Below are 14,272 nucleotides of genomic sequence, written 5' to 3'. Positions count from 1 at the left end.
TTTGAGATTCTAAAAAAAGGAGGTATGTTAATAATGCAGATTCAAAGAAAATGTGATGCGAGTGTTTCTCAAACATGTGGCTTCTCTCGGTTGTCTGCAGGCTTTTTGTTTGGGGTGACCGTGTTGCTCCATTTAGGTAATAAATAATAAATGGGGATATGTGGGAAGAGAAAGGTCAAAAAATGGTAGGAGGCAATTAGATTAATTAGGTAACTAAGGGGAGATATGTGGGTGATTATTAACTTTCTTGCTAGCTACGTTTAGGCACAAATACATGTTTTATTTTTCTTAATATTTACAAATGGCTCATACTCTTTGCTATTCAACAGTCACAAAATCTTCACATTTTCCCCCAGAAATTCCTCTGTGTAATGTTGAAGATGAAACAACACTTGTTTTTCTCCTCTCTGGCAAAATGATTTTTTTCTGTCTGCTACGCCTATTTATCTACTAAGGACATCAGGCAGTTCTGGTTCATCTGCTGTCTTCACACCCACATTTCCTAGATTCTCAGTATCCACAGCACTGTGCCAGGAGGCTACTTTGGAATATTGACCGGTGGCTTTTGTCCCCAGGATTTTCTTTTCTCCATTGCCTTTCCCCCCATTCAATGAACCAAATGTTTGTTAACCCAGGGAAGGGTGGACCATGCTGAAAGAAGGAGTCCTCCTGACTTGGAGCCAGGACCCTGTGGGAAATAGAAAGGACCACGTGCAGACAACTCTCAGGGCTGGAAGAGTCCACCCCACCTCCAGGGGAGATCAGGGGCCCCGGACTGAGGAGAAGCGGATGGAGAACTCAGAAGCGTGTGCATTCCAGGCCCTGTGCTGTGCCCCCATCACTGGTCCAGGCCTTCTGAGATGGGAGTTAGGAGCGGGGAGGAGAAGAATGCCCTGATAACGGTTTTGGTGTCTTCAGTGGTTGTTCCGTAAAATCTCATAGGAAGAGGCCGTGTGGCCACTGTCAGGTCCCCCTCAGGGACTGCTGCTTCAATCATTTCCAGTGACCACTTTGGATGAAATCTGGAAAAACATAAGGAAAATATTAAACTGCCTGAGGAGAATGAAAGAGAGCTTCCAGATCCCTTTAAACTAGCATTGCTGGGCACTGCGAACTCTCAGCACATTTCAGCCAGGCCAGCATAAGAGATCATGTTCAGGAGCAGAAAGCCACCCTCTCCTGTGTCTTCCCACCATAGGAGTCCCTGGACATTAGATACAACTCAGGGGAAAAGCTGGGGGTGTAGAATGACTCCAACACATCTAATTGCAATCTGTGATAATTGCTCCTCAGGCAAGGTACGGGAAGCCATGCGGACTGGTCCAGGGGGACAGGGAAGGGCATCCTGGGCTGAGACCTGAAGGGTGAGTTAAAGATAACTAGGTGTTTGTGAAGGTAGCAAGAAAATACAGTCCCTGGGCTGGCAATTACCTGGTGAGCCACCCAGAACTAATTACAAATGCTGTCACGAGGAAATCAGCAAGGAAACAAGGAGCAGGGACTGGTCAACAGTGGCAAATGCTGCCGAGAGGCCAAAGCAAATAAGGAGCACTGGATTAAAGAAGACGGAAGACATTGGTGTTCGCTTTGTCAAGAATAGTTTCAGCAGATTGTAGGAAGAAAGCAAAATGGCAGGAGGCTGAGACGTAGGGAAGGTGTAGAAATAAAGATGGTAAACAGAGACAACTCTTTCATGAAATTTGGCTGTGAAAGGAATGGTGGCAGTGGGAGCCGCACATGGGGTCAAAGGCAGAGACTTTAAATTGGGGAGCCTTTGAATATGTATAAACATTGCTGGCAAGCAGCAAGTACAGAGAGCCGGTAAAAGAGAGAGGATGGAGAGGGTGGACACTCAGGAGCAAAGGAGCCCTGAGGAACTGGGAAGTGACACAAGCCAAAGCCCAGGCAGGAAATTGGCCTGAAGAGGAAAAAAGTCTGAGAGTGAAGATGTCTGCAGATTTGGCGGCAGAAGGTGAGCGAGCCCTCTGTGAAGTGGGGCTGGTAGGATCTGCTAATGGCGGTGGGAAGGATTAGTAAAATCAAAGAACTGAAGAAGGTCGAAAAGAGCTGAAATAGCTAGTAGAGTGGGTACAAATTCCAGACGTGCAAGAAAAACCTTATTTTTCTGTACCTTTATTTCTATTTTGAGCTCTCATTCCTCTAGGGGGCAGATGCTTCATCTCAGTGAGTTCAAGAAGCGATAACAGAGAGGCTGTCAGATTCAGGGGTCTGGAGCTCAGAGAAGGGAAATGGGCTGACAACATCAAATTTTGGGGTCAGCAGAACACAGTTTGTCTCTGGAGTCCCAGGAGTCACTGACGCGGCTCAGGGAGAGAGGAGGACAAAGAGCCAGACTCGGAAAACCCCAACATTTAAAGGCCGAGTAGAGAAAGGAGAATCAACAAAGGAGATTCAGAGGGAAGAAAGAAAAGCAGGAGAGCATCAGGTTACAGAACTGAGGGAAGTGAATATTTTAAGTAAGTGAGATAAGAGGTCAATTAGAATTCGTATTATAAAATAGCCGTGAGTGTCAGGTCTTCTTTCTTTGGGTTGGGGCACAAAAAAAACAGTGAGAAGATATAATCATAATACCTACTCTTTATTTTTATTTATTTATTTTTTTAAAGATTTTATTTTTCCTTTTCCTCCCAAAGCCCCCTGGTAAATAGTTGTGCATTTTTAGTTGTGGGTCCTTCTGGTTGTGCTATGTGGGACGCTGCCCCAGCATGGCTTGATGAGCGGGGGCCATGTCAGTGCCTGGGATCCGAACCAGCGAAACCCTGGGCCGCCGAAGCAGAGTGCCTGAACTTAACCACTCAGCCACCAGGCCAGCCCCATACCTACTATTTATTGAGTACACAGTGCCTAATCATATCATTCAGCCAACTAATCAATTCTCAGTATATTAACTGAGGATACACCATGGGCTAAACTCTGTGCTGAGGACAATGTTCCCTCTCATTGTGCTCATCAGGGCTTCCCAACCTTTCTCACTGTCACACATAAAAAACGATAACATTTGTACATCCCCTGAAGTAAATGGATGATGAGGCTCTTTAAGGCTGCCTGGCACCTCTGGCTACACCGAGGGCTGGGAGATCCATATTTCATCACCCCCTGCCTCTGACCCGAGTTCTTTCTATTCCTATAGTGACAATGACTGCAGAGGAGTTTTATTGTTATGAGGGCTGAGCTGGGGACCACCCAGGGTAAGAGCTGCTAGTAGTCAACAGGGGGTTAGTCAGAGCCTTGGAGAATGGGGCAGGTTTCAAAAGGTTTCAAAAAAAAAATGCTAGGGGCCAGCCCGTGACCTAGTGGTTAAGTTAAGCATGCTCTGCTTCACCGGTGCTGGCCCAGTTCCCAGATATGGACCTACACCACTTGTTGGCATTCATGCTGTGGCAGTGACCCACATACAAAATAGAGGAAGATTGGCACAGATGTTAGCTCAGGGCGAATCTTCCTCAGCAAAAAAAAAAAGAAAGAAAGAAAGAAAGAAAGAAAGAAATAAGAAAAGCTACATTGGATTGTTCAGCTTTCACTAATGAGGAGGGGTGGGGAGAAAGAGGGAAAGAGAGGGGGGGAGAAAAGTTTATTCTAAAAATTAGGGAGGGGAAAACTTATTCTAAAAATTAGGAAGATTGGGGCTGGCCCCGTGGCCGAGTGGTTAAGTTCGCGCGCTCCGCTGCAGGCGGCCCAGTGTTTCGTTGGTTCGAATCCTGGGCGCAGACATGGCACTGCTCATCGAGCCACGCTGAAGCAGTGTCCCACATGCCACAACTAGAAGGACCCACATCGAAGAATATACAACTATGTACTGCAGGGCTTTGGGGAGAAAAAGGAAAAAGATAAAATCTTAAAAAAAAAAATTAGGAAGATTAAGCTTTGAGGTTCTTGAAGCAGTCTGAGATTCAACCTTAAGATTTAGGAGGTGAAAACACTTGTGAATTTCTGTTTGGCACAAGTGTGTCCACAGGTGCTGGTGCCTGCTCTGACTGTGCACAGTGCACAAGCAGCAGCACCCTGAGAGAATTTTGTTCCCCACGATAGAGTGCAACCGAAACAGGACTTCAGGGGTCAAATCCGATTGTCAATGGAATAATAGAGTTCACTCTTAAAAAATTCATTTTGGTATATCCATCACTGGAAAATTATACAGCCCTTAAAAAACCAATGAGGCAATTCTATTTGTCCTGATATGGAAGGATTTCCAAGATTTATTTCTCAGTGAAAAGTACAAAGTACAAAACAGTGCATTTAGAGTACTGTTTTCAGAATAGGTTATATATGGATATGTTTGCATGTGCAAAGAACATGGAAGGAGACACAAGATACTGATGACGAAGGTGGCCCATGGGGAGTGGAGCTCGGTGACCAGGGATCAAGGCGGGGTGTTTTCATCGTATACTCTTTTGAATTTTGTACTAAGGATTACTTATTTAATAAATAAATACATGTAAATACATAAAAGATGCCTTTGGTGAATCATTTTACAAGGTTCATTTGTAATACGAACAGCCACTCCCTATTTTGCTTTGGAAATGTTGACATTTGTGTACTGGGTGTTCTTAAAGCATGAAATACCAGAGTCCAAACCACACCCTGAGTGTTCTACATTTGAGGTCACTGACAAGACCAGCCATGCAAGTGTGACTTTCCAAAAGGCCAAACATTGTCAAGAGAGGCAGAACGAGTGGCAGGGGGCTTGATGCATTCCCAGCATCTGAGAACATCAGACAGAGAGGACGGTGGAGAGAGTTGGTACCATCTTCTTTCTTTTTTTTTTTTTTGAGGAAGATTAGCCCTGAGCTAACATCTGCTGCCAAGCCTCCTCTTTTTTTTTTTTTTAGCTGAGGAAGACTGGCCCTGAGCTCACATCCGTGCCCATCTCCCTCTAGTTTATATGTGGCATGCCTACCACAGCATGGCTTGCTGCACAGTGCCATGTCCACACCCAGGATCTGAACCGGTGAACCCCGGGCTGCCGAAGCAGAACGTGCGCACTTAACTGCTGAGCCACCAGGTCAGCCCCTCCTTTGTTTATAAATGAGGAAACCAAGGCCTAAAGGAGGAGTCTTGCTAATAGAGAGATCATGCCATTTTGTGTAAATAATGGAGAAAAATAAGTCTCTATATTCCTATTTGCAGAAAGAACTCCAGAAATACATAAAACACTATTATGAATGGCTAACATGTGGAGAGGGAAGGTGAGAAATGGGAGGACGGGAGACAGAGGTACGAAGGAGATTTTCACTTGGAACCTTTTATAATCCTTGATCTATATTTGAACAATACAAACCTATTTAAACACTTTTAGAGATGGACCATGACATCAACATGACTTACAATTCAGCTTTCAAGGAAGACAGCGTGAGGCTGCAGTCTCAGAGATAAATGAAGAATCTTGTGTTCAAACCACAGGTCAGCGCATTTGAAACACTGCCGCTTCAAATGCCAATGACTGCCTGAATTATTTTACCAAATCGAGATTTGTTTGAGATAACATGGGCCATGAGCGGGGCTTAGATCTCATTTTAGACCATAGGCAGACTTGTCAAAGTCATGCAGTAGCAGCCCCTTGCTAGTCTGTGGATTCAGTTGCATGGAGAGAGGAGAGTGGACAGGAAGTCAGGAAACCTGGTTCTAGCTGAGCTTTGCAATTTAATTTACCTGTGACTTTGGGCCACTTATTCCACTCCTTAGGCGAGTTTTCACACCCGTAAAATGGAAGGCTTAGATGAAGAGATCTCCAGGTCCCCTTTCGGCTCTGATATTATTGGATTCTGAAACAGTCGTTAGCAAGTCAGAAGTAAAGGGGAATTCATGAGATCATTTTTCAAAGCCGGGAGATGGTAACGGGCCGTTGGGTCTTCTTTTGCTTCTCTGACTTGAAGCTATACAAGACCTAGCAAGTGATCATCTTGTCCCCTTTCTCCTACGACTAAACAAGAGACACCCTGATGATGACCATCTGGTTTAGAGAAATGTTAATCAGTGCTCCATGAAACATCTCAAATACATTTGGGGAGTCCTGTAATAAACGTTCCTGGTGGAGAGTCGCGATGCTACTAAAGGTCCTGAGAAGTCCTGCAATAAACATAATTTTACTTAACCCAGCATTTCCAAAACTTATGGATATGGAACGCTTCGGTGTCCTATGACCTCTATTTGGAACAAATGGGATTCCCATGCCTCCGTTTTTATGGAATTTATGAGATCAGCTATCTGTTGGCATCCGGGACAGTTCCGGGGCCTCTGCAAATCTGGGAAGATTTTGCACATTCCTCAGGGAGCCTGAGAGTCTTGTGATTCATGCAGCTCTCCACCCCACCAGTTGAAAGAAAACCTTTCAGCAGCGGGAGCCTCAGAAACTCCCTTGTTTTACAGGAAGTTTCCCATCTAAGCACGATGAGGTCAGTGGATGTCTTCTCCCTCTCACTTCTGGCTTTCAGATTTATTTTTGCTTTGGGGAACTTGTTTTTGTCACTCTTTTTGTTCAGAAATTATAGTTCTCTTTCTCTCCTTGCTCCATAAGGTTTGTATACTCTCTTCCCTCCCAAACAGGTAAATGGGAAAAGTCTATCTATCATTTGGGTACTAGACCTGCCATGTTTCACATCCTTCCCTAGTTTTTGAGGTTTTTCCACCCTCAACTCCCAAAGAAACATTGACTCATCGTGACACACACACACACACAGTCATTTGGAAAAATTAACTTAAAATCTGTATTTCTTAAGACTTCTCAATTATTTTGGCCCCATCATGAAGCATTCAGTTTAAGTAAAAATCTCTAAGAAGGCAAAAATCACATGATCAAAGTTATCATTGGACTATGTGTTGGTATATCTGTAAGTCTGAAACCAAGAAATAACATGAAAAGCTACCTTTGCATTTAGTGCTTTCTTTTAGATTTTTGTTTGTTTGTTTTTTTGGCGAGGAAGATTGTCGCTGAGCTAACATCTATGCCAGTCTTCCTCGATCTTGTATGTGGGATGCTGCCACAGCATGGCTTGATGAGTGGTGTGTAGGTCCACACCTGAGATCTGTCCCACAAATGCCAGGCCATCGAAGCAGAGTGCACACACTTAACTTCTATGCCACCGGGCTGGCCCCTTTAGTGCTTTCTTTACTATGAGGTTTTCAGGTTTGTAGCCTAAGCATTAGGATAAAAATGACTAGTCAGACAGCTGCTGCAGGCCCAGTTAATTACACTAATGCTTCCTAGAAGGACTGGACCTGCAAATAAATTCTTTCTCCTGGCCAGGCTTGGTTATTGGCATTTACCACACAATATATGCTGTCTGAGCTCAGCATTGTCCCTGTTGCTCTCCTAGGACAGTGGGAAAGAAATGGAGATGAGAAGGCAGCTGGATGGGGGTGGAAGAGGCACCCACTGACGCTCCCATCCACTTTATCCACCCTAGCACAATTCCACGATGGGTTGTCTTAGTTCACTTGGGAAATATTTGCTGAAAACTATTGCTGATATTTAAAGGGAGGGCCATGAGATTAAGTGGGAGGGGGACACTAAAGAGAAAAAAAAAATTGTGGGAGAGAGATTACATAGGAGGATGGAGGGTGTGATATTTAATTTTCTGTGTCAAGTTGGCTAGGCTATGGTCCCCAGTTTGGTCAAACACTACTCTAGATGTTGCTTGGAAGGTATGTTTTAGATACTATTAACATTTATAATCACTTTAAGTTAAGCAGATGACCCTCCATAATGTGGGTGGGCCTCATCCAATCAGTTGAAGGCCTTAAGAACAAAGGCTGAGGTGTCCCAAAGAAGAAGGAATTCTACCTCAAGATGACAATGTAGAAATCCTGAATTTCCAGTCTGCTGGCTTACCCTGTGGGTTTCAGACTCAAGACTGCAACATTAACTCTTGCCTGTGTTTTCAGCCTGCCAGCCTACCCTACAGATTTAGGACTTGCCAGGCCTCACAATCATGTGAGCCAGTTCCTTAAAACAAATCTGTCTCTCTCTCTCTCTAGCCTATTGCTTCTGTTTCTCCGGGAACCCTGAGTAATACAGAGGGCTCCAGAAAGGATGACCCTAGAGAAAAAAATGGAGCTGACAGACTGTGGGTTTGGCCACAATCTGAGAAAAGTTTTCCAGTCTTGGCAGAAAGCTTGCAGAAAAATCAGCGACAGATATTTTAAAACAAAACCGAGCAAGGGAAACCCTTAGGCCACCGTTAACTCCAGGGAAAACGAAAAATAGTACAAGAAGATAGGGTAATTATTCTGCTCTGCTTGGCTCAGTTGTAAACACTAAATATTAATTTAAGAAGAATGGCAGACGTATAGAAGAAGTTATGTGGAAGTTGTGGTGTAAGTGAGTTAAAATCTCATCTTCAGTGAGGAAATTAAAAAATACCTGAAACTGAAAATTTACACAATAGCATGTTATTTAGCACCAAGGAGGTAAACAGCAGAAGAAACAACTAAAAGCGTTGAAAGCAGCTGCTTCTGCCGAGTGAGTCCAGTGGGAGTGGGTGGGGCAGGCAATTGTTTATCATCATAAGTCTTGTAGAGCGTTTGGTTTCTTTGAAGTCCATATGCGTATTACTTTGATAAAAATAAAAACTGAATTAAAAGTTATGTGAGTCCAATGGGGAAAGTTGGGAAAGTACAGAAAAGTATAAAGAAGAAAATAATAACCACTCACAATTCTTCCACTCTGAGAAAGCAACTATGCGCATTTCAGAGGAAGAGGATTATTAAATAAATTTGCTGAGATTAAATTTTAGAGCTTGAGGATTTCAAAATATTACAACTTAGGTATAAACGAACAAATAATAGGATAATTAACTGCATGTGTAATATTGTGGGTATAATTATATTCAGTATAATCATATACAATATGAGCCCATATGTGTTTATATGTGTATTAGAAAGTAGTCTGGAGGGATACTCACCCAAATGTTACTTGGTGGTGACCAGGGCCAGGACTAGGGTGGGCAAGCGAGGTGCCTTGGATACACAACATAAGGGTGAGCTTACTCTCACGGTCACGCAAGCGCCGGGGCCGCATCTGAGCTTGCACGCCTCCTTCAGTGCTGTGTCCTAGGTGCTTCACTTGCCTCACCCGCGTCTGGCCCTGGTAGGGACCTAGGGCTGCCGGATCATGGGCTCTTTCTCCTTCTGATTTTTCCCTTAGATCCATGTTCAAGTTCCTGGCTACTCCAAGTGTGGTACATGGACCAGCGGCATTAGCATCACCTGGGAGCTTGTTTGAAATGCAGAATCTCAGCCCTGTTCAGACTATTTGAATCGGAACCTGTAGTTTAACTGAATCCCAGGGGATTTGTGTGCGTGTTACAGTTTGAGAAACACTGGGCTAGCAGACACCAAGCACAGTTCCTATCCTCTTATGGTAGGAATTTTCAGAGGCAACTGATGTCATTGTCCCCAATGGGTGGGGCACACACTACAGGGTAACATACCTGTCCTTTAGAGGACTGTGGGCGCTGCTGAGAGGCTGGGTGTCAACGGGTGAAGTAATCGCAGGTCAGCCTGATGGAGGAGAAGCAAGTGATTCCCTTGGGACAAAGAACAATTTGGAGCAACGTTTAAAAAGAAAGGATGGGGCAGCCTGGTGGCACAGCAGTTAAGTGCATACGTTCTGCTTTGGCAGCCCGGGGTTTGCCAGTTCAGATCCCGGGTGTGGACATGGCACTGCTTGGCAAGCCATGCTGTGGCAGGTGTCCCACGTATAAAGTAGAGAAAGATGGGCATGGATGTTAGCTCAGGGCCAGTCTCCCTCAGCAAAAAGAGGATTGGCAGCAGTTAGCTCAGGGCTAGTCTTCCTCAAAAAAAAAAAAAAAAAAGGGAAGGCTAGTGGCTCTGAAACTGGGGAAAAGAGCAAGACAAAAAAGTATTCACACCAAGTAACTCAAGTCCCATGGGGATAGAGAATAACAGTGTATTCGGTTGTTTTTTCTAAAAGTTTTTAGAGAAATTTGTTATAAAACTGAGAAGCTTGGATTAGGTGATTTATATAGTAATTATAATTTTATGAGGGCAGAGATAATATATGATAGAAAATATAAAGGGATTGACTCTGTCCAGTGTTCCCATTAACCAGAAGTCAATTAACAAGGGTCCTGCTATATGTCAGTTCTCCATTTAGGTTAGTAAATTAGACTAAGAACAGCAAAGTAATATAATTACCATGGCAGACATTATTAGCTAGATAACCCCAAACCCCTTTCTTCCTTGCCTGCCCCCATTACAGAGCATAAAAAAGCTGAATACTGCTTTCCCAAGGAGGGTGGCCATGTGATACAATTCTGGCCAATGAGACCTCAGTGGAAGTCTCTAGAAACTCTAGCAAGCAGCCCCCATTCTTGCTGGAGTGGATTCAGAGCGATCTTTTCAGGGCCTGGAGCAAGACACTCAACTAGGTACAAAATTTATGCGGGTGGCAAAAAACTCAGCAATCAAGATATCTTAAGAATTAAAAATCAATGTAAAAAAATCCATGATGAACAAAATAGCAACATTTAAAATAAAGGCAGGATCCAACAACACCAGTATTAGAGTGAGGCAAATGAGTCCAAGTCCAGGGACAGATCACCCTACTTTCCAGCTCACAGTCTGGAGTGGGTAAGTGATTGGTGGCACTGTGGTTTTGTGCCCACTCCCTAGGCGCAAGGAAGTCTAGGAGGCAGGATGTCTGGAATTGCCAGTTTTGATAGTGAGAAGTGGATTCAGGACCTAGGGGGTCAAAACCAACGACAAATATGTGCCACACTTTCTGGAGTCAGGGTAAAATGCCATCTCTTGGATCCATGAAGGGAGAGCAGCATATTCTGGCTGGGCTATTTTGAGGAAAATTTTAGTATTTATTAGAGTTAGGGAACAGATAAATTAACATAGGACTATAGAGAGCAGAGAATGAAATCTCTCTTCTGAAACTGGGAAAGCTCCAAAAAAAGGATAAGATTTGATCTGGGCTTTAGACAAAGGAAAGGGGAAAGCAGAAAGAACACTGAATCTGGAGGCAGAAAATGGAGTTCTCAGCTTCCCTGCTCGACTTAACAGCTGTGAGAATTCGGGCAAGTCACTTTGCTTCTCCTGAGTGAGCTTTAGTTACTATATCCGTAAAATCTCCTCCTATGTGACCTGCCAAAGAGTTGGGAGGATCAACAGAGATTAAATGAGTGAATGCGGTTTATGAACTGAGAAGCACTATTCAAACATCTACCACTGTCATTAAGTGGTTAAGGATGGGAAGGACTTTGACACAAAAGGCTTTGGGCAGAAGGGCCTCTAGGCGGAGAGAATGAAAGGTGAAGTGGTTTTCGTGAGGCTAGACAAAAGGAAACTGGGCTTTGAAGTCTAGAAAGATGAAAGAAGTCAAGGAAGGCCTATCTTTTTAAAATCATTAAGGAAACAAAGCCTGGGACGCCAAGCTTGAAGGATCAAACCAAGCTCTATGGTCTTACGAGCAGTTACACAAGAGAGTGAGGCACCGTAATACCACAAAACACCTTAATGATGACTTGCACACATGCTGTTTTCGCTCCCTGGATGGCCCCTTTAAGGCAGGCAGGGGCTGCGTCTCACTCATCTTTGTTTCCAGGAGACTGACACTTTCTGGTCAAGAGCACCGTGCTCCATTTTCAAGAAATGAGTGAGTGTCCAAAGGCTTAGGACCTCTTTACCCCAAGGGGTAGTACAGGCTAAGCGGTTGGGTAGCCTTAGACAGTAGGTTCCTCTATGCACACTGGGACACCCTTCCGGTAGCCGACATCCAAACCTATGAGGTCTCGCCAGATGCCAAGGTGAAGCATGTTAATCCTTACTGTAAGGAATAGTAGGTGGGGCCAATGGCTCCTGCAGACCTCTTGCTACGATGGTCGAAAATCAAGGGAAGGTGGGGGGTGACGAACATACAGATGATAAAATTTCGTAGAACTACAGATGCGCGCGAGCACGCAAACACGCACAAATGCGTGCATGCGAACCTGGTTAATCTGAGCAAGGTCCGTAATCCAGTTAATTGTATTGGGCTAGTTAATTGTATCGTGCCAGGGTCAATTTCCTGGTTTTGACGATGTAGTGTAGTTATGTAAGATGTTGAAGGAAGCTGGGTGGGTGATGGGGATACAGGACTTCTTTACACTAACTGCAACTTTTTGTGAATCTATAATTATTCCAAAATAAAAAGTGAAATAAAACAAGACCAAAGGAAACCTCCGCCGAACCCAACCCAGCCCACCCGCAGGCCGCCGCACACCTGACATCTCTCCCCTCAGCCGGGCGTGTCCTGCTCGGGTAGCGCGGGGCGGGGCGGGGGCGGGGCGGGGCTGCGCACGCGCAGTCCTGAAATCCCTGCCGCGTCGCCGGGAAGTCACGCTTGCGCAGTCTCGGCCTGCGGCCGCCGCGCCAGCTCGTGTCTGCGGTTGGGGACCCGGCTGCCTTGGCCCCTCCGCGCTGCCGTCTTTTCCGGCAGTTGGGGCGCTTCCTGTTGTCCTCGCCCGCAACGGCCCCTCGGCCGCTACTTCAGAGCCCCTGACGCGTCCCCTCCGGTCTTCTGGTCGGCTGGCTGCTGCCGCTGGGGCTTGGCCCGTGCGCACGTCCAGACGGCCGGCCGGCGGCGTCGGAGGCTGCCCGCCGCCCCCAGCGCCGCCTCCCCTGGGCTCTGGTGAGTGTCCTGCTGCCGCTGTCCTCAGTCGGTCGCAGGCTTTTTCCTTCATCACCTCTTTCCCAAGCCCTTTTTGGGGCTCTGCCCTCCCGCCGCGCCCTCCTTCCAGACCTGTGCTCCCGGCCCCTGGCCGCTCCCCTCCCCTCCTGACAGTCCCCCTCCTCCCGCTCCCGGAGGCTCCTTGTCGGTCCCCTCCGCACTCCCCATCCCAGGCTCCTCACCCCGTCCTTTCTCTTCCTTCGCGTGCAGCCGGGGCGGGGAGCCAGGCGCTCTCCTCCTTTACGTGTCGCCCGCTTTGTCTGCTCGCTGCCACCGCGCCGTCCCCGCCGGGATCTCGGTCGTGACCAGTTTCCACCACCTCCTCTTTTTCCTGGGGTCTGAGAACCTGAGGGCTGTTGTGTGAGACAGAGGTGTGGAAAGCCCGCCTTGAGGTGGGGTAATTTAGCGTCTGCCCCCTTCCCCATGGTTCATCTTAGGGTGCGGGGCTTCATGTCCCAGGAGAGTTTAGTGAACTCTTCTTGTAAGAAGAGAGTGGGAGAGGAAAGTCGAGGAGGACTTGGAGGAGAAGCCGTGTCAGGAAGTGTGCAGGACGGCTGGTGGAGAGGACAGGTCTCCCAGCCGCGTCTGGAATTGACTAAAAGACGCCCGGGGCCACTGGTTCCTTTTGAAACGTACCGAGGAAGGTTGGAGTGCGGTAGGCTCTGTGCTTCCTCTCCCTTTCAGCTCACCTCTGCTCCGAATTAGAACTCACCAAGCGGTAGAGGTGGTTTCCCCCAAACGTAAAACCACCACCGCCACCGTAAGAGGCTCCACTGTCCACCCCAAACCTTGGACATCATCTTCCTCCTGAGGAGGTGGGAGCTCTGCAGAGGAAAGCGTTCCGTGTCCCGACCCTGCGCGCATACGTATTCTCCCCTCCTAGTCAGGGGCATAATAAAGGAGAGATTTCCTAGTAAATCTTTTATAAGGTGCTTCCTAAGTGCATAGCGTTGCGTAGAAGATGGGGGAAGGATATTACAAAGTAGCATCAGACAGGGTGCGTGCTTTCCAGTGGCTTACAGTGCAGTAGGAAAAGTTAAATATGTGACTCTTAAGGAATAATCTTAGTGCGAGTATTGAATTGGAGTCAACGTTGTCCAAAAAAAAGATGTTGAACTGTCAGTCACAAAGAAAGAAATGAAGAATTGGTGAGAGAAGGGGTATTTGTGGAGCTAATAGAGTACCATCGTGAATTCAGTCAACGAGGCTTAACTGTCTAGATTGAATAAAACAGCGGTTTTCATTTGATCTCCTTTTATGTTTGCAGTACCTACCTCTGACTTATGAGGATCATGTTCTTTTGTTACATTTTTTAAACTTTTAAGAATTTCTCACCTACCTATTGTTCCCTAATTCTGCAGAATTGGAGAGTGGAACAAATAGGGCAAGGGCCTCCCGTGGCCTGTAGGTCAGGGCATGAAGGCTTGAATTATCAAAAGCAGGAGGGAAAGCCTTGTCTTATTAAAAGCACTTGGTTGACCCAGTAAACCTATAAATTACTGTAGGGCAATAGTAATTCTATCTTTTGATGACAGGTTATTAGAATTAAGCTAACCCTTTATGAGTGGGGAAAGAGGA

General features: G+C 45.9%; 2 protein-coding genes across 5 annotated transcripts in view; one reads left to right on the top strand and one right to left on the bottom strand.

Moving 5' to 3' along the window:
* Positions 1 to 259: 259 nt before the first annotated feature.
* On the bottom strand, positions 260 to 12,722 carry LOC103564540 (zinc finger protein 469-like). 3 transcript variants are annotated; one of them, XR_011530075.1, is made up of 3 exons: positions 12,248 to 12,320; positions 9,450 to 9,519; positions 260 to 1,022 (listed from the first exon to the last, which is right to left on the bottom strand). XR_011530075.1 is itself a non-coding variant. In XM_070586014.1 (2 exons), exons 1-2 carry the CDS (start codon positions 12,705 to 12,707, stop codon positions 994 to 996), a joined length of 489 nt encoding a protein of 162 aa, XP_070442115.1. In that variant the 5' UTR covers positions 12,708 to 12,722; the 3' UTR covers positions 260 to 993. The 3 variants fall into 3 exon arrangements, 1 of the variants encoding a protein (XP_070442115.1); XR_011530076.1 differs by lacking the exons at positions 9,450 to 9,519; positions 12,248 to 12,320 and adding an exon at positions 5,671 to 5,786; XM_070586014.1 differs by lacking the exon at positions 9,450 to 9,519 and having other exon boundaries at positions 12,248 to 12,722.
* Positions 12,372 to 14,272, top strand: part of STK38 (serine/threonine kinase 38) — a 38,112-nt gene continuing 36,211 nt past the window's right edge. The window contains exon 1 of one of the 2 annotated variants that reach the window (XM_070586002.1): positions 12,372 to 12,655. The gene's annotated coding sequence lies outside the window, so the exon portion shown is untranslated. The remainder of the gene's footprint in view (positions 12,656 to 14,272) is intronic. The other variant, XM_008540353.2, reaches the window with a different exon arrangement.

This window comes from Equus przewalskii, chromosome 19 (assembly GCF_037783145.1).
Source record: "Equus przewalskii isolate Varuska chromosome 19, EquPr2, whole genome shotgun sequence".
NCBI lineage: Eukaryota > Metazoa > Chordata > Mammalia > Perissodactyla > Equidae > Equus > Equus przewalskii.
Note: the sequence above shows the minus strand (reverse complement) of the source record. Positions and strands in the feature narration are given on the sequence as shown.

Bases quoted from the DNA above. Each gene is read 5' to 3' on its own strand.
- LOC103564540 (XM_070586014.1), bottom strand. From the start codon at position 12,707: ATGAAGGAAAAAGCCTGCGACCGACTGAGGACAGCGGCAGCAGGACAC. The intron at 1,023-12,247 runs GTGTGCGGCGGC...ATGTTTTTCCAG, and splicing joins GCTGAGGGGAGAGATGTCAG to ATTTCATCCAAAGTGGTCAC.